Source organism: Tamandua tetradactyla, chromosome 23 (assembly GCF_023851605.1).
Source record: "Tamandua tetradactyla isolate mTamTet1 chromosome 23, mTamTet1.pri, whole genome shotgun sequence".
In the NCBI taxonomy this organism is placed as follows: Eukaryota; Metazoa; Chordata; class Mammalia; order Pilosa; family Myrmecophagidae; genus Tamandua; species Tamandua tetradactyla.
In genome coordinates, this window is record NC_135349.1 from 50,227,860 (window position 1) to 50,255,242 (window position 27,383).

Sequence of the window (27,383 nt, forward strand, 5' to 3'; positions counted from 1 at the left end):
ACCTCTACTCTAGATTACTGGCCAAATATCCCTGCTTCTACACATCTTTAGGTGTCTGTTGTTAGGCTGGACATTGCAATTGACACATTGTGGGGTTCTGAATGATGCTGTCTTCCTTTAAATAGCAGTTGGATTTTGTTCTGGCAGTAGCTAAATAATTGACATATCTTCTTGATTCTCTCAGGCTCTTTTTCTTTTCCATGAGCAGGTACCAGGAATCGAACCCGGGTCTCTGGCATGGCAGGCGAGAACTCTGCCTGCTAAGCCACCATGGCCTACTCTCTCAGGCTCATCTTTATGCCTTGTTAGGGCATAAATTTTACTTTGGGATTTGTCCATAGTCCTAGAGCACGGCCCTTGCTATAGAAAAGGTATTGGCAAACTTTTCTGAAAAGTATCAGATAGCAAAAAAACTTAAGCTTTGTGGGAGATGTATGGTCTATGTCCCATATTCTTCCCTTTTTAACCCTTTAAAATGTAAAGAACTGTTGTTATATAGGGGGTTGTATAAAATCAAACAGCTACAGGCTGGATTTGGCCTCTGGCCCATAGTTTGCTGATCCCTGCTGATGCCCCTTCTCCTAAATATGGTCTTTATGGAGTCCCACCAGAATGCCTACAACCTCCAATAGCTCCACTCAGCGCCGGGTATCTCAATTACTCCTCTCTGCTGGGAGTCAGGAGGCCAGTCCTGCACATCTGCACCCAGCCCTCACCAAGGAACCAGGTCATGCAGCCTTCTGCCTCCCACATAGCTCTGTCCCCTCAGTCCCCTGCTCCACAAATGGCAGCCACTCCATCATCCTCCAACTCTGGTCTCTGCCTCTTCAGCTAAGTGAAACTGCTGCTCTCTCTGCTTGGACTATACTTGCCTGGACCAATGGTTGGGGACATTTGCCCCAGGCATGAAGCTGGATCAAATGTGGGTTTTATCTCACTTATTCTGTTCTCTGTCCTATGTGATTTCCAATACCTGAAAACTGCTGTATCATAAATTTTGTCCATTTTTAAAGTTGTTGACGGTGGAAGTCATGCTCCCATGGCCAAAAGCAGAAGTTCTTCTAATATGTTGTGATACTTAGGACAGCTCTTTAGGATATATGCTGTTCTTTGGGTCCGATTATTGTGTTGGTACACACACTGCTCTCTTTCACTGTTAATGTACTGTTTGCAAACATTCATTTAGCCTTGACTGTGTCACACGCACTAGAGAGAGGAACAAAAAACAAGAGAGGCACTGTCCTTGACTTAAGGGGGCTTAAATACAAAGTGGATGGGATATCAGGGGAGACAGGCCATGAAGCTGGAAAAATATACGTAAGCCAGATAATCACAGCTCTTGGGTAAGTGCAATGAAGATGATAAGCACGTGACAAAATAAATAGTAAGAGTAGCATTATTTAAGCTTTTGAAGGGTCATTCTGGCCCTAAAGAATGAATGGCAGAGAAGATGATTATAAAGAATTGTCCAAATCAGTCCTTTATTGGGGGGGACGGAGGTGCTATTGATAGTTACATCAGGACAATACTGATGGCCAAACCAAAAGACTGTTCCAGGCAAACCAGGATATATACTTCCTCTAAAAGGATGGAGAACAGGTCAAATAGTTTGAGAGCTTTGGAGGGAATATAGATGAGAAATAATGGTGGCCTCAATTATGTTTGTGAGAGTGGATTTGAAGAGACACTGTCAGATTCGACAGCTATTACGGGTCTCAAATCTTAAGGAGGGAGTGAGGGAGAGGTAGATACAGGGGCAATGGCGACCCTCCTTTTATGGCCCTGATAGCTGAATTAGAAGCTGTTAGAGAAAGACTGAACAATGGAGGAAGTCCAGCTTGATGGATAAGTGCTGAGCAGAGAGGAATGTGTATTTGTGTAAATTGAGTATAAGATGTTTAAGGGATATTTAAGTTGAGATAAACTGTGGCTCCTGAGGTATAAAGACTAGAACTGGGAAAAATACAGCTCCTTTAAAAGGCCTGCCTTCGTGCCTGCAGCAAGGGGGAATAAAATGCCCTCCTCTGAGCTCTCATAATGCCTCATTTTGTACCAAATAAATGGCATTTTCGTTTCCTTTGCATAATCATTACTTATGTCTACATGTCAAACCTTCTAGCAGAGTGCATAATCCTTGAAAGCAAGACATTTCTAATTTCCTAGTGGTACATAGTAGCTGCTCAATATAAGTTTTCAGAATGGCATAATTATGATGCCAAACTAACAGTTCTCAGGATGGATGTTTTAGGGGAGCAGGCAGAGGAGCTTCGCTTGTGAAGACCCTATGATGTGAGCCAAATGGAAACCATGTTTTTCCTGCTCAGGGTAAAGATGTGCTCGCAAAGGACTATGCTATTTATTAGGAGTTCATTTCTCATAATGGTAAATGTAGCCAGAGAAAAATGAGACAACATGCTATTCTGGGAGAATCTACAAAAGACTGAGGATTTCCTGAATGCCAAGCTGAGCCCCACTTGCTGGTTCCTGAACACCTCAGCTCCAGCCTTGTCAGCTCTGGTTTTGTCAGCTTTAATCAATTTCTCAATCTACACGACCTGAATATCTGAGTGGGAAAAAAGACTAAATTGCAAATCTTTAGTCTGAGGCAAGTTTTGGGAAATGTTCTGGGCATGATGCTCTTAGCTATTTATAAAATTATGTTTCTTAGGGCTGTGCCTCCCAGATCATTTCATGCAAAGGGAGATGGCCATGCATTCGAATACTGCAGAGCAAATAAGCAAAACCAGATTAATCAAAAGTGCTTAAACCCTAACTCAGCTATCTTGAAAAGAATTCAATGTTTGACTCACACATCTATAAAAATATGCTTTGGGCTTTAAGATGTCAAACCCTATATGTGATCAAGATAAAGAACATACAATCATTGATAACAACACCATAAAACTTGCCAAAGATCTTTGAATATCTAAGTTATCAGCGGAACACTCGGAGTTTGTATATCTGTGTATGTGTGTGTTGACAGACAGGCATTCATGAATCATGCCTCTGTGATTTTGTTTTGTTCTATTTTGTTTTTATCCAGGAGAGCGTCTGCCTAGTTTCTAAGTAAATTAGAAATCACGTTGGGGCAAATAAAATACATGCATAACTGTAGCAGCAATTGCCTTGGTATTTTTACAGGTGAGCAAGACATTCCCCTGTCGAGATTCAGTGCCCTGGTTACCCTGGCAGCCCAATTCAAAGTTCCCAACTGATGGGAAATGCAATATGAGTGACAGATCAAGCTGTGTTGCCTTCAGATCTATTCAATAGTCTAAGAGTTTCCTCAAGAATAGCAATGGTATTCTAAAAGAAGGGAAGGAGGGTGGGTGAGCAGAAGGATGAGCCCATAAAGGCTAGCATGATGGAAACTGACTCTGTACAGAAAATCTACTTACTTGGAAGAGTTATTAAGTTATGGTATCTTTCATTATGGTGAAGGGACTGTTTTGGTTTGGATTCAGAAGGAGAGCTGGGATAAAGATTCAAGTGCAAAGAGTTTATTTGGCAGGTGATCTAAGGAAACACCAAAAGGAGAGTGGGGAAGTAAGATGAGTAAGGGAGAAAAAGTAAGATAAGTAAGGGAGAAAGACGATCAGAGTGGGCTAACAACCAAGGGACCACTGTGGGAAACTGGAGCTTAATCCCATGGACGATACTGGGAGATAGTGTAGAACTTTCCTCTGAATGACTGCACCCAAGGGGAGAGGGAGCTGGGATATTGACCCACCAAATCCCTATCTATGATGAGTTGAGTGCTTCTCCCAGATGTCTTAATTTCCTGATGCTTGTGGCTTGCTCTGTGCGTGAGCGGAACATACTCCATAGCCAGAACAAAAGACCCTGTCAAGAGGTTCATCAGGGTTTGCAGTTATTAGCTTTTGGCAGATAGAAGTGAGTGATGAGAGAAATGTCACCAACAACATCTTCCCTGGGCACCCCCAGGGCCTACAAAAACAATTCATTCATTCTCATTTTGTTTGTTTGTTTTTTACTAAATTGTTCCATGACACATAAATGATTCTTTTAAAAATATTTTTCCATTTTCATTCCCTTAATTCATAATTTTTTTTTTAGTAGAAACCAACAAAATGAGTAGATAATAAAATAACATAAAAAAGTCAGTGCTACCAAGATAAACATTTCAACAATATTTGCTTTGCCACTGCCAGAATTCCTGGAGAAGAACCAAATGCTAGTGGGTCCTGGAAATGAAAGTTTCAAAAGACGGGGATAGATGGGTCCTGGACGGTAGAACACTCCAGGATGCCTTGGAGAGTGGCGCTGTGTGCTCTATTCTCTGACTCTGGCAATTATGCATGAAAATGGGGGTTGCTAACCCCAGACCACAGAGCGAGTATGTGCAGTGTGCGAGTGCCCATGTAGAATCTGCCTACTTAGCATGAGTATAAACATGCAGAGTGTAACCAGAATTTGGCCCCCGTAATCTTTGCCCTCCTGGTATTACACCTGGGCACATTATGTCACAGTGCAAATGGGACTCTGCAGATGGGATTAAGATTATGGACCTCAAAATATGGAGATTATTCTGGATTACTCAGGTGGCACTGATGTTATCGAATGAGCCCTTCAAAGCAGGAGAGGAGACTGTGCAAGAGAAGTGACAAGGGACAAGAGAGATTTGAAGCAGGAGAGGGACTTACGCCACTATTGCTGGCTTTGAAGATGGAGGAAGGGGGTCACCTGCTGAGAAAAGTGGGCAGCTTCCTTCAGCAAGGAGATGGGGATCAGTCCTACAACTGTTGGTAATACATTTTGGTTGCAGAAGTCACGACATTTGTGGTGATTTTTACAACAGTAATAGAAAACAAAGACAGATTTCAACATGAGCACCAACTCTGATCTACTCATTGTGGCTGCCTTGAGAACTCTCTAGATTAGGTTTCCAGGGATACTTTCTGGGTTTGCTTGGAGATAGTGTAGGCACCATCATCAGTTGGCAGGGCCTGTGTCAGAGACAAGGAAGGCTGAGCTTGGCACTGAGCTCCACTTACAGCATTCCTGTATAGATTCTCCATGTGCTCTTCCTTCAGCTTAATTAATCAGTATTAATTTTGAATACATGTTCTTCTGGCTTAGCCTGTCATTGTTGGGGACATGAATGGATGTCTCCATTTCACTTCCCAAAGGGGAATTGTACAGCTTTGGGGTAGAAGCCACCATGCCACTAGTCTGTTCTTGGGAAATAAATGATCTGGGGTCAAAAATGAGTAAACAGCTGGACATAGAGGGCTGCTGTAACACTAACTAGCTCAGAAGACAAGGCTGACTTCCAATTTTCCTCTTGTTGAACTGCCTGAGGCTTTGCATATTATTTTCTTTTCTTCATGGAAAACTCTGTATGCAAAGAAAAACGATTTCAACTCAGTGACTGGAGTCCTGAATGGGGAAGAAACATTACATTAGAACACATGGATTTCCAGGATTGCAGCTACTGTTCTGGGAAATGTCTACACTTTATTACAAAAGGGATCCCCCTGCTTTAGAAATCAGTGTCTGAAAGGTAGTTGTCAAAGAAATTAAGAGTAGCACCTAGAACTTTGCACGTAAAATATTCAGCTCATTTGGTAGTTACTTAAATATCTAACCAGGAGAGACCTCTTCTAGCTATCATAGTTGGAACAGGCAAAGACGTGTCCTCAATTCTAAGACTGACACCCAAACTGCAAAGGGAGAAATCACCATATCCTTCTCATGTCTTAATATCACTGTGGGATGGTGCATTTTAGCTCATTTCTTCAAAGTGGGTGCAGGTTCCCCTCAGGCTCAGATGATCCAGGTGGAAGTGATGCAGCACATAATGGTGGTCAAAAATAAGATTTGATATCAGATTGTCCTGGGATCAATTCCAAGCTCCACCATTAGCTGTGTTCATTGGGAATAACATGTAACCTCTCTTTTCGTTCCTCTAAAACTGTGAATTAAAAAGACACTCTCCCTATGTAGCAATGCATAAACCACTTAGTACATAGGATGTACCTAATAGAATAACTGGCTCTAAAGTTCTTAAGTGGTGGCAAGCATTTCAACGTGTTTTTGATGCTTTCCCGGAGAAGTACAACAGCCGCTTCAATCAATCAACAGTATTTATTCATTGTATTCTGGGTACAAAGTCTTGCACTTGCTTCCATGGGAGAAAAATCAAGGGTCAGGACATTGGGTGAGAATTCACCCTTGCTGCAGAGGAGGTTGCTGGGAAACGTGAAATTTCGAAGAACATCCACAGAGAAACAAGGCAAGCTGCAGAGCCATGAGGCTGGAAGAAGAGTGGGCAGGTGGAAGCTCCTTAGGGCAAAGGAGCGTCTGAAGCAAGGTGGGCAGGTGCTCGATCCACCCTGAGGAAAGCAGATCACCTGGCTCCATCAGCTCACTAGGCATGTTCTATCTCTAATACAGCAAAGCTGGATAAAAACAAAATTCCTCAGCAAGTAGGGACACACAATGGGAACGATTAGAAAACTAGCGTTCATCCAAACATCACTTACTTGCTCACTTAGACGAGGTTACAAATGAGTGTCCATGGAATCAGATGTCATACCTTTTAAGCCAGAGATCGGACCAAATAGAGGGGCTAAGATTGACCATCTCATCTATTCTTCTCTTTGCTCATATAAGCCCATCCAGCATTTGCTAAATCCATCAGATGTGCTATACATTGAGGCAACACAGAAGTAGCCGAGGAAATCATCTTTGCCACTCAGGAGAATACTTATTTTTTGAATAACTAAGATACATGCACACACAAGGAATTTATGCCATAGATGATTTTAAATTGCATAGCAATAGAGTTTGAGATATGTACTTAAATAAAAAGATGGGTATCCATCAGAATCAAGCACAAAGTTTTGTTTTGTTCCATTTTAGCAGTCATATCCCTCATAAGACATGATAATATGGTATCTCCCAGGGTGAGGTTAGGACATCCGAAAGTTTTACCAGCTAGGTTTGAAAACTACTATTCACAATTCTCATTCTCTAACAAGCCACCTGGGAAAGGTTAAAGATAGATTCTCCCTAGGGTCCATCTGAAGATATTTGATTCAATATGTCTAGGGTGGAGCCAAGAAAATGGACTTTTTGTAACCACTCATGCAGGTGGCCTTTGAAGGGAACTCTGAGAAGCATTACCCATGAGATGTGTGATGACAAAGTATAGTCCCTCCTTTCTCTGCAGGGATCTCCATCATCCCATATGACGGCAAGGGATGATATCTTACTTTGCCGGGAAGGAAAGGACTCCAATTACCCAGAAATACAGAACTCTCTCCCCAAGTCCCTCAGACTCACGATGACTCACAGTTCACCCAAGGAAATGAGCAAATGTGGATGAAACAGCTGGACCTGTGAGTAGCACAACCCAATAGTTCCCTTCCCCTGACCTTTCAATAAGTAAGAGGCAGTGTCGGTCTACAAAACTATTGCTGGAAATGATGCAAAAGTTGATGTTTAGCAAACCTTTAGCCAAACTCTTGGCTCTGCAATTCTCTAAGCTCAACATATTCCCCAATGTATCACTGAGGTTTCTTTGCTCACAGGTCAAAGGAATGATCTCCAACTTCAGCAGAAAGGAAGAAGATCACAAAAGATATGAGGTGGCTTAAGGGATGGATGGATAACCAGGGTGGAAAATAAAGAGAGGAATCAGCGTGGCACAGAGGTGTCTATGTTTCAGAACAATTCCTGTAGTCTTAAGAGCCACTACTGGAATGGATCAACTCCAGTATTTTTATGTTCCTTTTTTTTTTTGCCCCTATTTTGCATCACTACACTCAAAATCCAAAGTCTCAGGAAAGTGATTCCAATTGGTTTTCCTTGTCTATATCTACAACCCTTGGCTAGCAGGAGGTGCTTTGATTTATGATCCCTCCAAGACTGCACAGGAAAGAGGAGAATTAACCCCAAGAGGACAATGGCTTCCTGAAAGGGAGGAAGGTTTCCTGGCCTCCAACAACTAACAAGCATGCATCTACCACACCTGCTAATTACCTACACTCAAGCTCAGCTTAAATAAGGGTCCTCCCAGGCCATTAAAAAATGGTAGATGGGGCGGGTCACGGTGGCTCAGCAGGCAGAGTTCTCGCCTGCCATGCCAGGGACCGGGATTCGATTCCCAGTGCCTGCCCATGCAAGCAAACAAACAAAAAACTGGTAGATGTCCTTGCTGTCCCAGTGCTCTTTTTCCTGCCTTCTACCCCCATGTTGAAGAAGCTTCAGATGCCCTAGATGTTGGCTTCCGTCCCTATCCCCTACTCGCTCCGGAATGGTATTTAGAACTCAGAGGAACAAAACAGGAAGACAAGTCCTTGCTGAGACACCCATCATAGAAATGAGAAGCAGTGATGACAAATTGAAATGTCAGCATTATTAGTGATTTTGCTTGGAGCAGTTGAATACCGATTTAATGATAAAACAAGAAATGGGACAGATTTGCCCTGCAAAAAGGAAGGATGACTAGGGATAATGGGCTAAAATTAAAACAAGGGAAAGGGAGAATGAATATCAGGCCAAGTCTCCTAAAGGTGATTATTTGGAGTCTTCCCCAAAGAAAGTGTTGAAATGCCTGGAGAGATTCACAAAAGGACAGATTAATCCACACGTATGTGAGTGATGGGATTCAGCATAAAAAAAAGTAGGATATAGCTATTAAAGAAATAAACATTTCTTTAACTGTATCTCGCAATGAAGTTAGGAAAATTTAAATCTGCAACTAATTGGATGATTTCTTAATCCATTCTCCTTCTGCTCATCACATCATGTTCTTGAAAAATCAGGGAGCCCATGATATTTGAAAGAAGAGTGTGGAGTGCGAGGTCTTATGAAGACAACATTGTATTTAGTGTTTTAAAATGTATTTACAAATGTCTTATTTTAGTAAGAAAGCTGCCTTTGGAGATTTTCTGATGGTCTGAGTTTTCTGAAGATTTTCTAGAAGTTGAAACTCAATTACTGAGGGGCAAGCTCCTTTCATTTGGAAGAATCACCAAGATGAAATAATCTGTTATACAAAATTAAAACAATCACCCAGCAGTTTAATAATTTATTATTAGTTTTATTATTATTTATTCTTGGGCAGAAACACACGCAATCATAAATGTAGAGAAGGGCAGGGGACTTAGAAGGGTGGGGTCTAAGGCCTGTCCCCTTCGCGCAGGGTCTCCTTGGAGTCACCACTCACACTGGATTTCTGTTACCCCTGAGCATCCATTAAAGCTTTCTTAATCATTAAAGCCTGGCTTTACCTGAACTTTTAGGATGTAAGGCAGAGGACTGTCCATGCTTCCAGAGAACTGGTTCATGAAAAGCAAGTGACTAGACTTTTACCAGACTATTTTCTCGAGAAAAGGGAGTGCTGCTGAGCCTCTGAACAACAGCTGGGGGCGAGCAAGCCCTAGGATGAGTATGAGACAAAAAGAAGCCTTCCCTGGGGGAGTCCCAGAAAACACTTGCTGAGGGATTCCCCCCCAAAAAGATAAATTTCTTCTTCCACCCTAGACTGATGGGGCTCAGGTCATTATGGTTGAAATACAAAAGTACACATGATTTTATTTCATACTTTAACTTTTTGCATCAACTACGTGTGGTTTAGAAGCTATCTTGTCTTTGGATGGGAGAAGGTAGTTAAGGGGAAGTCTTTTAAAGCATGGAAACACTTTAGAAATGATATAGAAATATCAAAACCCTTTGGTTGTCATGTGAAGGATATTAATGGGCATTAATTTGTTGATCTCTTGATGTGAGGGCAGGGCCCTTCCTTTGTGAGCTGTCCCTGCTTGCATCCCACATCATCTTTCCTTCTAACATGAACTTCACCCACATTTCATAGTCTAAGGTGAGCGTTGGCCATCTACATCCTGTGGGCCAAATCTGGCCTGCCCAGGCTTTTGTGAAGAACGTATTTTTGGGACCGAGCCTCTCCCGTTTGCTTCCATGTCGCCTTCGGCGGTTTCCCAGCTACAACAGCAGGGTTGAGTGGCTGCAACAAAGACCAGATGGCCCAGGAGGCCTAAAATAGTCACAATCTGCCCCTTCACAGAAAAAGTTGGCCAATCCCCGGCCTATAGTATTAGCTCTGATTTTGTTTAAAGTGGAGTGAGAATTTCAAGATACATCCAAAATATTTTGACTGCAGAATCCTTCCAGATTCCTGAGGGGTTATTCTGCCACTAATATTTTATGGCACTCTCGCCTACAGCTAATCAAAATAATTTTTTTCAGTCTCACTCTCAAGCAATGTTTCCAAAGCATTTAACTTGGTTTTCATAGAAACAACTCTTTTTCTTCCTGCACTCATTTTTCATCAGTTTACATATTATTCTGCTAAATAATGTAATTACAATAACAAGTACAGCTTGGCAGAAACAGGTCTGGGAACAAACATAACAAGCTCTTGGCAAGCAGACACCTCAAATGGTTGGGGAGAAAGGCAAGGTAGTAAGAGAAACGGTTGCTTCACGGGATGCCAGGGACCACACTCAAGGCCTTATAAGTGGACTGGACAGAAGACATTAAACTGGGGAGTTGGGTAAGTGAAGGTCAATTAAGTATGTTTCTTCCATCATCTCCTCTGTCCCAGAAGTTCTCATTTCTGGAGTTTTCCAAATTTCATGTGCACATTGTTTGGTTGTGATTATTTGACTAATGTCTTCCTTCTCCACTGGCCTGTAAAGTGCAGGAGGGAAAGAACTACAGGCTTGGGTCCATCATTCTATGTCCATTACCTAGCACTGTGATTGGCATTGAGTTCATACTCAATAACCATGTCTTAAGTAAGTTTACTGAATGGCAGCTGACACACCTAAAATAACACTGAACTCTAGTCAAGAAAACATGAATCTCATGAGGTCTTACCAAAGAGTAGGGGGCTTATGTTTCCCTTCTGCTATCCAAAGAGCCATTGAGAGAGGGTTGGACTTTAGAAAGTTGGGGACAGGGGTGAAGAGGGATGTCAGCAAAATGATAGCTCTGATTCAGATATCTCACTTCCAAGGCAGCCTGCAAGTTTCATTTGTGATGCTCAGATGAAGGCAATGTTTAAGCCAAGATGATCATTAGCAATTTGCATTCTGCACTCCACATCACTCTTGCATCTAGCAGAAATGAGGAACTTGCTTCTACCTGGCAAATTAAATATTGATGATGCAGATTTGCTCTACACCATCTTTCAGGAGGCTGGCACCGTAATTTCAGTGCTTCTAAAACTCCAGTTGCATTCCAGAGTTGCAGTTTTTGTCATAACTGCGAGCAATGGGTAACATTATGTAGTTAATATTTATCTTTAAAGCAACTCATTTTTAATCTAAGTAAATGCATTTGCCAAGGAAACTTTGTGTTATCACTATAAATGGTAAATGGCTATTGGTAGCCATAACTTAAAGTCAATGGAAAAGACTATTAATATCTAATAATTCTTAAGAATCTTTTCTATACCTGACACTGTTTTGTTTTGCTTTTTTTTTTTTTTTTTTGGAGTTAGGCAAGTCCTTTATTATTTTTGTTGTTTGTTGTTGTGGTTTATTTTTAACTTTTTTTACTGTGTGATATAACATACATACAAAGCAAAGAAAGAAAAATGCAATAGTTTTCAAAGCACTCTTCAACAAGTAGTTACAGGGCAGATCCCACAGTTTGTCATGGGCTACCATAACGCTGCTCTCAGATTTTTCCTTCTAGCTGCTCCAGAATGTAGGAGGCTAGAAGGAATACATTTTTTTAAATCATCATAATGTATTTTTTTTTCTTTTTTTGTGAAAAATAACATATATACAAAAAAGCATTAAATTTCAAAACACAGCACCCCAGTTAGCTGTAGAACAGATTTCAGAATTTGACATGGGCTACAATTCCACAATTTTAGGTTTCTAATTCTAGCTGCTCTAGACTAAAAGAGATATCAATGTAATGATTCAATAATCATATTCATTTGTTAAATCCTATCTTCTCTGTATAACTCCACCACCACCTTTGATCTTTCTATTCCACTCTTTAGGGATATTTAGGCTACGGCCAGTCTAAGTTTTCATGTTGGAAGGGGCTGTCAATAATATGGGGTAGGGAGATGGAACTAGCTAATGTTCTGGAGAGGCTGGGCCCTCTAGGTTTCAGGACTTAATCTGGTCTACCCGACATTGTTTTATGTACCTTAGATGCACAAAGTATTTTAATCTTGGTGTACCTGAGCACACACACACACACACACACACATATATATACACATACACATACACACACACACACACACACACACATTCAGCTTATGAAATGAGTGCAATTACCTCCATTACACGGATAAGAAATTTGAAGCACAGAAGCTTTTGTTTATTGTTTGTTTTTGACACAGAAGATTCAAGTAATATGCACAAAATTGCATGGTGCTAAGTAGCAATCTAGATTTCATCTCAGTTTTTTTTTTTTTCAGTTTTTAAAGAAATTTTATTTCTATGACTCTGTTCTTAACTTCTGTATTTTTGCAAACCTTGCTTTTAAAGTCTAGATAGATGTTTTGGCGGCTACAGGCTCTAAGCCTGAGGCATACTTCGTTTTCCTCGAAAAGAGAGCTTAGAAAGTGCTAGAGACTTATAGATATTCTGGTTTAAGCTTTCCTATGAAGCCTCTGGACTCTGCATTTTTCCTATCCTGCCCAGTATGTGGTGCTTTTCTCACTGACATAAAGAGAACTGAAAAGGGAATAACTAATTCTCTAAGTGCCTCACCAGCTCTCTGTGACTTGATGTTCCCCATCTGAAACCTATGAGTAGCACATGGGTAGGTGTCCTAGGCTTGAGGAAATACTGAGCTAGACGTTGGGCATAGAAAACCAAATTTAGGATCCTTTGCTCAGCTTTGGTCCCCAGGTTTGGAGGGTGTAGCAGACTCCTTTGGGGATATTTACTGTTGCAAAAGCCTACAACTAGGTTTCTACTGCCTACCTGGACACAGTGCATTGGACCAAAGCAAACAGCTGATTCAGGCTGGACCTATTAGACTCTTTTCCAGGAATTCACATCAGGATGTTTGACAGTTATTCCCTATGCTTGGGGGAATTGATGCACCACAAATCTTAGGGACTGGAACTGCCACATCATAAAAAGTTAGAGAGAGCCTTTTTCAAAAGGCAGAGAAATCCAGAGCAGGCCCACAAGGAGGAATAAGACAAAACATGAGAAAGAAAGAGATCAAGGTGGTGAGTGAGATGCTTCAGAGCTCCATCTTCCCACAGAAGCTCCGGACAACCAGCCAGAACCAGCTTTCCCAAAGCCCCATAAAATAGTTAAAGAATTTCAGTAATAGGATGAGCACCAAATTAAAAAAAAAGGCTACTTAAAAATGGTAGGAATATAAGACTGGAGGAGAGAGCCAAGATGGCAGCTTAGTGAGGTGTGGGACTTAGTTCGTCCTCCAGAGCAGCTAGTAAATAGCCAGGAACAGGACAGAACAACTGCTGGGGGAACATCAGCGACCGGACACACAGTGTACCCCAGTCTAGACAAGCTGGACTGGCTGCGAGCCCCCCCAGAATTGTGAGTCCCCCAGGCTGTGGCACCAGCGCCCCTCCCCCACAGGCTGCTTCCCACAGGAAAAAAGAGAGTTTACCAGCAGCAGGGGCTGAGCACAACCAAGCTCCAACTGTGGGATTAATTAACAAATTCTGACAACTAAAAATAGGCCCCCAGCTTAGCTGAGCCTGGAGTAAAAGCAGAGGTCGCTGTTTTTAGCCCCAGTGCAGAGGGGTCAGGGCTGACAGAAAAAGAAGAAAAAAAAATCAGAAGTTTTCTTTGATCTGAAATGGTATGGGCCCTGAAGGAAAGGAGGGGGCACTTAGGACCTGGAGATACACAGAGCAATGTACCAACCTAAGCTCTTGATTGGCAAGCCAGAGGAACAGGGGTCCTGCTCTGAAAAGGATTTTTCTTTTTCTTTTTTATGGCTGTGTTTCTATGGCTGGACTACTCCTTAGATACAGCTGCAGGGCTTCTCAGGCTCCACTGCCCCAGGCATGGGCAGAATTGAGCTTGTTTGAGTGTTTGTCTGGAGACTGTACCTTCCCCGGGAGAAGGGTGGGACCCAGTTCAGGTGGAATCAGACCCCAGGGTCTGGAAAAGTGCAGTGATTAAAGCCAGCCTACAAGCTCTCCTCAGTCTCCCCTGTCTCCACCACACCACCAGCAGGGAGGGGCTGCTGAAGTTAAAGGAACCACATCACCTTATGCTGTGGGGCCCGCAGGCAGACAAGCACTGAGCAGAATAGAAAAAATGCAGAGTCCAGAGGTTTCATAGGCAAGCCTTTCAACCTGCTGGGTCTCACCCTCAGGGAAAACTGACAACAGGTGACTTTCCTCCTGATAGGAGGCCAGTCTGGTCTGGGAAAATCTGGCTGGGGTCTATAATATCTAAGAAGACCCTCCTAAGGGGTGGGGGGTAGGAGGCACCATACATACAGGGCAAGAAACAAAAATAAACAAGAACTGAAAAATTCAGATCTGTTAAAACCTAAGCTAGAGGACTAGAATAAGCTGAACTGAATGTCAAAGAACAGATAGACAACAAAGTCATCCAGCAAGAGAATCCTAAGTAACAAAAGTGAAAACAATCTCCAGAATAAACTAATTAAGGTAGTTAAATGCCTAGATGCCAGCAAAAAAATAATGAATCATACTAGGAAAATTGAAGATATGGCCCAGTCAAAGGAACAAAGCAACAATTCAAATGAGGTACAGTAGTTGGAACAATTAATTCAGAATGTTCAAACAGACATGGAAAACCTCATCAAAAATTAAATCAATGAATTGAGGGAGGATATAAAGAAGGCAAGGAATGAACAAAAAGAAGAAATAGAAAGCCTAAAAAAAACAAATCACAGAACTTATAGAAATGGAAGTCACAGTAGAAGAGATGTAAAAAACAATGGAAACCTACAATGTTAGATTTCAAGAGGCAGAAGATAGGATTAGTGAACTGGAGGATGGGACATCTGAAATTCGACAAGCAAAAGACAATATAGGGAAAAGAATGGAAAAATATGAACACGGATTCAGGGAATTGAAAGAAAACAAGAAGCACGGGAATATACATTTTGTGGGTGTCCCAGAAGAAGAAGAGAAGGGAAAAGGAGGAGAAAAACTAATGGAGGAAATTATCACTGAAAATTTCCCCACTCTTATGAAAGACTTAAAATTACAGATCCAAGAACTGCAGCATACCCCAAACAGAATAGATCCAAATAGATGTACTCCAAGACACTTACTAATCAGAATGTTAGATGTCAAAGAGAAAGAGAGAATCTTGAAAGCAGCAAGAGAAAAGCAATCCATCACATACAAGGGAAGCCCAATAAGACTATGCTTATATTTCTCAGCAGAAACCATGGAGGCAAGAAGACAGTGGGATGATATATTTAAGTTGCTAAAAGAGAGAAACTGCCTATCAAGAATTCTACATCCAGCAAAATTTTCCTTCAAAAATGATGGGGAAATTAAAACATTTTCAGACAAAAAAAATCACTGGGAGAATTTGTGACCAAGAGACCAGCTCTGCAAGAAATACTAAAGGGAGCACTAGCGACAGATAGGAAAAGACAGGAGAGAGAGGTGTGGAGAAGAATGTAGAAAGGAAGACCATCAGTAAAAAGGTAAAAAGAAGAAAAATTAGATATGACATATAAAATCCAAAAGGCAAAATGTTAGCAGAAAGCATTGCCCATACAGTAATGACTCTAAATGTTAATGAATTAAACTCCCCAGTCAAAAGACATAGACTGGCAGAGTGGATTCAAAAACAGGACCCATCTATAGGAAATGCATCTTAGATCTAAGAATAAACATAGGTTGAAAGTGAAAGGTTGGGAAAAGATATATTATGCAAATAACAATCAGAAAGAGCAGAGGTAGCTAAACTAAAAATCCAATAAATTAGACTTCAAATGTAAAACAGTTAAAAGAAACAAAGAAGGACACTATATATTAATAAAAGGAACAACTCAACAAGAAGACATAACAATCATAAATACTTATCCTCCTAGCCAGAATGCTTCAAAATACATGAGGTAAACACTGAAAACACCCAGCCAGAATGCTCCAAAATACATGAGGCAAACACTGCAAAGAGAAATAGGCACATCCACCATAATAGGTGAGACATCAATTCCCCACTCTCATCAATGAACAGAACATCTAGATAGAGGATCAATAAATAAACAGAATTTGAATAATACAATAAATGAGCTAGACTTAACAAACATTTATAGAACATTACACCTCACAACAGCAGGATACACCTTTTTCTCAAGTGCTCATAGATCATTCTCAAGGATAGACGATATCCTGGGTCACAAAGCAAGTCTTAATAAATTTAAAAAGATATTTTGAAAAACACTTTCTCAGATCATATAGGAATGAAGTTAGAAATCAATAATAGGCAGAGTGCCAAAAATTCACAAATACATGGAGGCTCAACAACACACTCTTAAACAACCAGTGGTCAATGAAGAAATTACATGAGAAATCAGTAAATATCTTGAGGCAAATGAAAATGAAAACACAACATAACAAAAATTATGGGATGCAGCACAGGCAGTGCTAAGGGGGAAATTTATTGCCCAAAATGCCTATATCAAAAAAAAAAGAAAGAAAGAAAGAGCAAAAATCAAGGAATTAACTGTCCACTTGGAAGAACTAGAGAAAGAAGAGGAAACTAACCCCAACACAAACAAAAGGAAAGAAAAAATGAAGATTAGAGCAGAAATAAATGAAATTGAGAACATGAAAACAATCAAGAAAATCAACAAAACAGAAAGTTGATTCTATGAGAAAATCAATAAGATTAATGGACCCTCAGCGAGGTTGACAAAAAGAAGAGAGAGGATGCAAATAAATAAAATTAGAAATGGAAGAGGAGACACAACCACTGATCCTGCAGAAATAAAGGAAGTAATGAGAGGATACTATGAACAACTTTATATTAATAAATTGACAATGTAGATGAAATGGACAACATCCTAGAAAGGCATGAACAACCAACATTGACTTGAGAAGAAATACAACCTCAACAAACCAATCACAAGTAAAGAAATTGAGTCAGTCATTAAGAATCTCCCCAAAAAGAAAAGCCCAGGACCAGATGGCTCACATGTGAGTTCTACCAAACATTCCAGAAAGAATTAGTACAAATCCTGCTCAAACACTTCAAAAAATTGAAGAGGAAGGAAAGTTACCTAACTCATTCTATGAAGCCAACATCACCCTCATATCAAAGCCAGACAAAGATATTACAAGAAAATAAAATTACAGACCAATCTCTCTAATGAATATAGATACAAAAGTCCTCAACAAAGTTCCTGAAAATCGAATCCAGCAGCACGTTAAAAGAATTATATACCATGACCAAGTAGGATTCATCCCAGGTAGGCAAGGATGGTTCAACATAAGAAAATCAATTAATGTAATACACCATATCAACAAATCAAAGCAGAAAAACCAGGTGATCATCTCGATTGATGCAGAAAAGGCTTTGACAAAATTCAACATCCTTTCTTGTTGAAAACACTTCAAAGGATAGGAAAAGAAGGGAATATATGAAAAACCCACAGCTAACATCATCCTCAACAGACGGGTGGCTAAACAAACTGTGGTATATACATATGATGGAACATTATGCAGCTGAAAGACAGAATAAAGTTATGAAGTATGTAACAACATGTATGGACCTTAAGGACATTATGCTGAGTGAGATTAGCCAGAGACAAAAGGATAAATACCGTAAGGTCTCACTGATATGAACTGACATTAGTGAATGAACTTGGAGAATTTCAGTTGGTAACAGAGACCATCAGGAATAGAAATAGGGTAGATATTGAGTAATTGGAGCTGAAGGGATACAGATTGTGCAACAGGACTGATTGTAAAAATTCAGAAACGGATAGCACAATACTACCTACTGTAATACAATAATGTTAGAAGACTGAATGAAGCTGAATGTGAGAATGTTAGAGAAAGGAGGCCTGGGGGCAGAAATGAAATCAGAAGGACCAATAGACGATAAGGACTGAGATGGTATAATCTAGGAATGCCTAGAGTGTATAATGATAATGACTAAATGTACAAATTTTAAAATGTTTTTGCATGAGGAAGAACAAAGGAATGTCAACACTGCAGGATGTTGAAAATAGATGGTAATTAATATTTTAAAACATTAATTTATGTGTGAGACTAAAGGAAAAAATGTTTATTTGATAAAAAATTTATATTTTGACTAGTGCATTTCCTAATATAACTTATGTGGACAGCTTAATTGAACACCATAGTACTTGGAACCATGAGTAGGACATGAGATTTTGTAGGTTTGTCCAGAGTGATGCTCAAAAAAATCCCAGAGTGATTTGAACCATGAATAAAAATGTATTTGCAAAGTCCCCTTGGGGGAATGGTGAGAAAGGGGGAAAATCAAACTTCTCCAAGTGGAGAATTCTTGATATTCTCACAGGCAGTGGGGACAACCAAAGCAATAGGCTGAGCCCTCAATCTTGGGGTTTGTTCATATAAAACTTAACCCTGTAAAGGATAGGTCAAGCCTACTTAAAATTAGACCTAAGAATCACCCCCAAGAGATCCTCTTCTGAGGCTCAAATGTGGCCTCTCTCTCTCAGCCAACACGACAAACAAACTCACTGCCCTTCCCCTCTCTATGTGGGACATGACTCCCAGTGGTGTGGACCTTCCTGGCAATGTGGGACAGAAATCCTAAAATGAGCTGGGACTCAGCATCAAGGGATTGAAAAACATTCTCGACCAAAAAAGGGGAGAGAGAAATGAGACAAAAAAAAGTATCAGTAGCTGAGAGATTCCAAACAGCCAAGAGGTTATCCTGGAGGTTATTCTTATGCATTAAATAGATATCACCTTTTTAGTTAAGGTATAATGGAGAGGCTGAAGGGAACTGCCTGAAAATGTAGAGCTGTGTTCCAGTAGTCATGTTTCTTAAAGATGATTGTATAATGATATGGCTTTTGCAATGTGACTGTGTGACTGTGAAAACCTTGTGTCTGATGCTCCTTTTATCTATCTTATCAACAGACGAGTAAAACATATGGATTAGAAATAAATAACTAATAGGGGGAACAAATGTTAAAATAAATTTAGTAGATTGAAATGCTAGTCATCAATGAAAGGGAAGGGTAAGGGCTATGGTATGATGATTTTTTTTCTGTTTTCTTTTTATTCCTCTTTCTGAATTGATGCAAACGTTCTAAGAAATGATCATGATGATGAATATACAACTATGTGATGACATTGTGAGTTGCTGATTATATAACAAGAATGGAATGGTCATATGGTAAGAATGTTTGTGTTTGTATGTGGTTATGTTTCATTAAAAAAAAATGAATTAAAAAAAAATGGTAGGAATTCAGGGTTCCCTGCCTGGCCCCTCCCCCACTCCCTGACCCTGAGTGGAGGGAGCAACTGGGAGCATGTATGTCTGATTGTGGCCTGAAGGAATCACCACCCCAAAACTTGCTAGAAGACAACACATGGAACTCTCCTGGAGAAGGGCTGTGGGAGAGCTGTGAAGTGGCTGCCTGGGGCAAGGGATTACAGGCTGAAGGACAAACAGTGCAGTGCCTGGGATGGCCAGGAAATTGTTTCCTAGGGAAGAGGTGACATGCCTATCTTTGTAAATGAAGGAATTTCTAGGGCCACAGGGATGCCCAAGACAAGGCAAGGTGTATGTGCTGAAAGGGTCAAGGAGATGCCTAAGCTTTAGCCTTGAGCTATCCTCCACACTCATTGTATGGATACGTCCTTGCACAGGTTCAATCTACAAAAACTGCAAAGGTCTTCTTTTTCCTTATGTATTTATTCTCATTATTATTTTGTGTTAGCTTCTGGTATTCAAGGAAAGCTCTGTCATAACAGTAGCTGGATTCAAGCTAAGGAACAGACACTTCAGAGCCTGAATTACAGTGATAACACCTTAAAATATCAAAATACCCAGGTTTATGTTTCAACAAAAGATTACGAACCATATAAAGATAACAAGAGGTGATGGCCCAGGCAAAGGAGATAATTAAAGCATTGGAAACCACTGACAAGGAGGACAAGACCTAGGGAATTCAAGCCATTCTAACAATGGTCCCAATATGCTCAGAGAGCTCATGGAAAACATGGACAAGATCTTGCTGTTCTATAGTCAGCAACATGATCAATCCCAGTAGTCTTATGAGCAGGGTGTATACCAGTTGGGAATAACTGGCTGATGTCCTTCTCTTGGGCAGGGTGGAGTTTGGAAGCTCACAGATGGTGTCTCTGGGCCTGAGCTGAGTTTTGGGGTGAGGAGCCTCAAGCCTGCTCTCTCTACCTAATGCTGAGGTGAAACTAGTAAAGAAAGCATCCAGGTAAGTTCCAGAGATAATGAGGCGAACACAAAGGGAGCACCAAGCTGGGTAAAAAAAAAAGGTTAAGATAAAGAAACGTGCTCTGGGAGATAAGAAGTTGGCAGAGAAATCATCTGTGTTGACGTCCACAAGGCTTTGGGAATGATTTTCTTCAGTAAAATCCTAGAGCTATAAAGAAGATGCCTGCCCATTACATCGTGCCTGAGAAGGCTGTCATGTGAGGAAGTGATGCTGGAAGCAAGACAGCCATCTTGGAAGAAGCAAAGGCCTCGAGGAGCACAAAGATTTCAAACACAACCCTGCAACCCAGAACTGGGAAGTGATAAATATAATGCTTATTGTTTAATATTTTAAATGACTCTTAGTTGGCATTTCTCTAAGTTAGAGCCAATAGCATCCCAATTGACAAAACTCATGTAATTTTCAGAAATGTTTCTTAGCATTTGAGCTTCAATCAAATTTGTTCTTTGATCAGGTGAGTTTGCAAAAAGTTGTATATGATATCCATCTCTCTGCATTTCACTTTTGCACATTAAATGCTCTGAGAAACTTGCAGTTAAAAGAAAATGTTTGACTTGGATTCTCTAAGTCTCAAAATTAATCACAGAATCTTTTTAAAAATCACTTAATATATTGCCATACAAGTACTTCACAGAGTCTGTTTTGGAAAGATTAATTTAGGATTTCTGAGAAAAAGCAAGAGGAGCAGGAGAGGGCCTGGGATATGCCGATCTCCACACAGTATGGACAAAATAGAGAGGGCAGCTGTCTCTTTTTACACTATCTGCAGTTTCCAGGAGGGCAGGGAAAAGGAACAAATTTTATGACTACCCACTTGTACCCCCGAATTCTGACAATATAACAAAATGTACTAATGAGGGAATTTGAACTTGACAACACGGCCAAGGTCCAATCATCCTGAATAGCAAAGCTAGAAATGTCTGATGACTGCTGTATTTAAAATGGATTTTAAAAGTGTGGCTGGCAGGCAGACACCCTTAAATAATGTCAGTAACTAAGCAGATATCCTTTTCTTGCTCTCTCTCTCTCTCTCTCTCTCCCCCACTTTCTAAGAAAGAAAAATGAGATTAAGGAAATATCCTTTCATTGAGATGGGCAGGAATTAGCATTTCAGATCCAAATTTCCATCAGAAACCTTAAGAAAAGAAAACCGTGAGTGCCTGACAATTGCCTTAATGAAGAAGGCTTTCTTTGCAAGAAGGATGAGTGCACATGCAAGAGAGGTAGGAAGGGAGGGAGAGAAAGAGAGAACAACAGACAGAGAATGGAAAAGGAGGAGAAGAGAGAAAATATTCAGAGGTGTCTCCAAGGTGAGACATCTCAATTTTTAACGTAATCCTACCAGTCCATTAGGACGTTGGAACTCTCCAGGAGGGAACTGGACACCTGAGAGGCAAGTGGGAAGGGGGAGCCTTTATGATCTTCCCTTTGGTACCAGGTAGGTTTGGGTCACAGAAATATGTGTTCTATTGATTGAGATGTGTTACGTGTTGATTCAAAACATAAATTAGTTTAAAATGCTAAAGCAATGAGGACCATAGCAAGAGGAAACAAAGTCCCAGTGTGGAATGTTAGAGAGGATCTCCCATGGGCTTATTAGAGCCATGCTTTGGACCAAACAAATTGCCCCGTTTACTGTTTGAATTCATTTAACAGAGGCTGGGGGAGGGCTGAGAGTCGGTGTACCACTCTTGTTCCTAAACCACACCCCTGACAATGTCTTCACCAAATGCAGAATGGCTACCCCCTCAGACTGCAGACAAGCTCTTCATTACCTTTTGCATTCCCAAGTTTCCAGGCAAGTGCCACTTGAAAGAGAGTTTTCACTATGATCTTAATTCTGTGGAATTTATCAGGGCTTCTTGGAGACAAAAGTCTACATCCTTCTTTATCTGGCTCTGACCTAGTTCTGGCCATCGTCCCCATCCAAACAGGAAGAAAATCTGAAGTTGCAATACATTATTTACTAGATGAACCAGTAATTCAGACTGCAGAGGAAAAAGCAATAAGAGAGCTCGGGAAAACTTAAAACATCTTGAAGGCTGTTTCATGAAAGAGTCACAACTAATATAGGCAGGGGTACTTAGGAGTGAAGTGGGTAGAGAATAAAGGTTAATAGAGAGGGCTATGCTGGAATAGCACATAAAATAAATATGTATATAAAAAAAGGAAAACCTCCATTCGCTTTCTCTGTTTCAGGCAACTGGATTCTGCTGTTTGTTTTCCATAAAGACTTAAGAAACCTGATGCAAATAGCAACTATAAAATGGAAATAACTCTACAATTCATTGTCATCTTGAGGCCACAGTTACATAAATGCACTGAAAAGTTACAACGGAACATATAAATGACATTAGACTGGTTTAATAAATTATTATGACTTGTTAGACTCCTTCTACACAACAGTCCCCCAACCCCAATTTCACTGTTGTGGTTTTTAAAGCAGCAGTCTTCCAAACAATTGGGAAACATGACTACAAGCCATGGAGTCCAGCAAAAATGGCCAACTTCCATTGGTGATATTAAAGAGAGATCAACCATGTTTTCAAAAGCATCCATCCACAACATGGATGCATTTTTAAAGGAAAGCAAATGGGATGATTTTTTTTTTTGGCTTGGAATGCCACACCCATGCCTGGAGGACATCAATCACAAAACAATGTCACCAAGCTCCATTTGTACCCAAACCATTCTCTCCTCCTGGGGGGCACTTTTTACATCCAACATATTTGAGCACTGTGAGAGAGTTTCATTCTGGTAGGATAGAATAGGGGATTTAACATTCTATCTCTTTCTTCCATAGACACAAATGCCACTAAAACTATAAAGGTCTATGGAGGCCTTGAATTCTTCTAGAAAATGTCCTTGACATATTAGTTGTTCATCCGCCACAGTCAACAGCAAAAAAAAAAAAAAAAAAAAAAAACATTTAGCCACTCAGCAAAAAACCTGGTATTCGCATTAAGAAGGCAGCTAGACATCCTTTTGACCTTTGTTATTACTTAGACTTCATGTTGTACATAAAAAGAGTACAATGATGTCAAACAAATTCCAGAAGAGAAGTATTTATTGCTGAATCTAAATCAAAAAATCCATATCTACTATAATGGCACTTCAAAAGAAGATATACTGTATTTACCAGCTCAATCAATACTAAATTAGCTGGGATAAATATTTTCAACTCTACCAGTCTTAAGAAGAAGCCTGCTGTATCTTGGGAGAGACAAGATTTTGTGTTTTTTTTTTTGCTTATCACACAGAAATGAGAGCAAGGAAGTATTTTACAAGCTGATACACCTACCCTTAGCTGCTCTCTTTCACAATTCATCTGTTGTCTTGAAATCTACAAAGAAAAGAAAAGGAGAAAAAAAACAGAAGGTTCTGTATGAGAAACAACATGAAAAAATGGGAAGTTCCTTCTCATTACGTGGCTCAAAGCATATCCAGCATCAATTAATTATGTATTTATTTTTTTCTCTAGGTCTGAATACCTAAGCTTCACTTGGAATTTCAATGTGATCTAGAAGCACAACCAGGATGAGCCAGGGCCTAAAGGAGGCTGGAGATAAAGTAATGGGTGTGAGGGGCAATCGAGGTGAGTGCTCCTTCCCTGCAGTGAAAGCTCCTCCTTGCCCTAGCAGGTCAGGTCAAGAGGTGCTCCCTCAGACCCACGGAGGGTGGCTGGCACGTGGCGCTGGACATCACACAGTGTCTTCTCCAACGTCAAGGACTGCTCATTGACATCCATGTTACATTCCCCAGTCCAGTTCCAGTCGGATAGTGGTAAATAGCCACAGCATTAGAGAAGACTCCAAGGTCGTGACTTAAACCACAGAAAGAGAAACTGTGGTTAACTTGTGATACATACACCATGCCTGGTCCCCAAGAAGCTTCTTTAGGGTGACTTCTGTGTGCTAAAGGGAGTCAGGATTGATGATTACGCCAGGGATAGCAGATATGAACTGGGAACTGACCAGGGAACAGGGGTGTATAACCAAGCTACCTTAAGCGGTCTGGCAGACTTGCCTTTCACTCAAGTGATGAGCTGCGTTACAGCTGAGGTCTGCCTTCACATTTTATTTTTTATATTTTCTAATACTTTTTTGAAAAACCAGTGAACCAACCCCTGACTCCTAGCACCTGACAGTATATATCGAGTCTTTAAAACTTTTACTAAAGGATAAGAAGGTTGAGGGGCTGACTTTTGATGTATATTTTATGCATTTTGTATTGAAATTTTCTTTGTACTTTCTGTAAAACAAAAACAGGAAACAGGAATTTTTATTTAGGGGATACCAGAGCCCCAAATCTATAAACCAGTGCTGTGCCATGCCCTTTAACTCACCAATTGCACATCTAAGGATATGTTCTTAATAAGCAGAGATACACACAGATCCTTATTTACATGTGGATTAACTACAGAAGTATTAATGAAAGAAAACATTGTAAACGTTCGCAGTGTGTGATAATGGGGAAACTAAAAATAAATTGTAGTTCATGGACATTATGACATAGCAGGCAATAATTAAAACCACTGTTTTGAGAATTAGGGACATGGGAAATGGTCAAAAGACACTGTTTATTGTTTTAGGAAAAGAAATTTCAAAAAAGCACAAATATTATGATTTCAATGTTGTGTTAAAAATAGAGTGAAAAGACAAAAAGATAAAAGAGAGTAAAGGACCGGGAGGGAATATTCTAATGCATTGAAAATGAAAGGGCACAGTTCTGTAAAAACCCATTGACTTGTACACTTTAAGAAGGTGACTCCACAGCATGTAAATGGTAGCTTCACACACACACACACACACACACACACACAAATGATAGCTTCACAAAGCTGTTACAAGACAAAGTGAGTGGTAAAGCTCCAAATCTGGGTGAGTTGGAGTAGGTATACTTCTCTCTGTCTGAACCACTGAATATAGCTGTAAAACCTGGGTAGAGCACATGGAGTGGCTGTTGAGGTCTCTGAAAAGTAAACAGTAACATGTACATTGGGGAAGAAGAACAAAATCCAGAATCCACTGGGTGGATGTATTTCCCTCCTCATTCTCTACCCTCACTCCGCCCAGTATCCCTCCACCTGGATTCAAGGTGCCCAGAACCTTCACTGTTCAGGTACAGATCAAGAGCATTCCATGAGATGCTCTCTAGTTGGGCCTTGAAAAGTAGGAAAGGGAAGCCTTAATGCTCGGAAAGAGTTGGGGAATCCCCCCATTTTTGTGTTATACTGTTTTCTCAGACTGCCACCCCAAGCACTCCCGGTAGAGTTGGTGACAGAAGCGAGCATGGTAATACCAGTGGCTGGTGCCTCCACTCTGAAAGAGGGGAATAATCTCTGATCAGAGAAGCTATGATTCTAATGGGCTGGTGCAAAACGCCATTGCTTTTTTCTCTCTGTCTTCTTGCTGCTTGGCTCTAGATTCAAGCAAAGTAGCAAAAGCCTACAGTGAACCCATGCAGTGTTTTTATGAGCTCCAGCACTCAGCCTTGAGCTACGCATGCAGGTCTGATCCTAAATGGAGACTGTAGAGTCTGGGAACTGAACAATGGGATGGGCCACTCCCTGGGTCCCAGGCTGCCCACAGAGAGGCACACAGGCAGGAGAGGTCTGACTACTGCTGCAAAGGCTTCGACAGAAGAACTGACATTGAAACACACAAGGGTGGTTGGAACTTTCAGCCGGAGTCACTGGGTTAGTTGTGTGTTAAAACAAAAACACTAACGATTTCTACACAATTTAAACAAGGCCCAGAGTTTTATAACATCATACTCAACATATCCAGACTATAAACTAAAATTGCCTGGCATATGAAGAACCAGGAAACTTTAAACTCAACAGACAACAGTAATGAGATGACACAAATGTTGGGATTATCCAATACAGATTTTAAAGCAGTTCCTTACAAAATGCTCCAATAATTAAGGGAAAACATAATCAAAAAAAAAAAGAAGAAGAAGAAGAAAAAAAAGGAAGCAAAAGAAAAAATAGTGCTAGCAGAGAAATGAAAGCTATAAAGAAAAAGCAAATGGAAATTTTAGAAATGTAAGAACAATAACCTGAATTTTAAAACAAAACATTCAAAACTCACTGGATGGGTTCCAGAGAAGAATAGCAATGGCAAAGAATAGACAGTAAACTTGAATATTTATTAATAGAAAGTATCCAATCTAAATGACAGAATAAAAATGAAAAACAAAATGAAAAAAGTCTCAGGGACCTATAGAACAATACCAAAAGTTTTAACACTCATGACACTGATTCCACAGAGAGAGGATAAAGAGTTCACTTTAGGAAAATATTTTAATAAATAATGGCTGAAAATTCCCAAACTTTGGCAAAAGACATATAAACCCACAATTCGAGATGATCAGCAAACCTTAAACAGGAAAGAAATCCACACCCAGATGTATCGTAATCAAACAGCTGAAACCGAAAACCTTGAAAGCAGTCAGCCAAATAATTTTAAGGGCATGACTTATAAGGGTACCACAATGCAAATGATTTGGCAGATTTCTTAACACCACAGAGGTCAAAAGAAAATGGCATACCATTTTTTAAATGCTGAAAGTAATGTCAATCCAGAATTGCAAATCCAATGAAAATATCCTTTAAGAATAAAAGTGAAATGTGAGGGAAAACTAAGAAAACTCATTGCCAGCAGACTTGTTTAAAAGGATTGCTACAGGAAATTCTTCAGACAGAGATAACAGAATACCAGAGGGAAACTTGGAATATTCAAAATGAGAGAAAAGCAACATAATGGCAACTATCTGGCTACATATAAACTTAATAGACTAGTCCTTTACTCTTTACTCTTTGAAGTGTTTGATAATTGAAAGCAAAAATTATGAAATTGTTTGATAAGGTTTTTCAGTGTATGGGTATGCAATATATAAGACAAACAACATAAAGAGAGGAGGGCAAAGGGGTACATATGTTGGTAAGAATTCTA

At 40.2% G+C, this 27,383-nt stretch overlaps 1 protein-coding gene across 2 annotated transcripts in view; it reads right to left on the reverse strand.

Moving 5' to 3' along the window:
- The window catches only part of RBFOX1 (RNA binding fox-1 homolog 1), a 2,222,576-nt gene that overhangs the window by 563,956 nt on the left and 1,631,237 nt on the right, over positions 1-27,383 (reverse strand). For both annotated transcript variants that reach the window (XM_077141880.1, XM_077141879.1), the window contains exon 9: positions 23,726-23,767. In XM_077141880.1, coding sequence (XP_076997995.1) covers positions 23,726-23,767 — 42 coding nt within the window. The remainder of the gene's footprint in view (positions 1-23,725; positions 23,768-27,383) is intronic.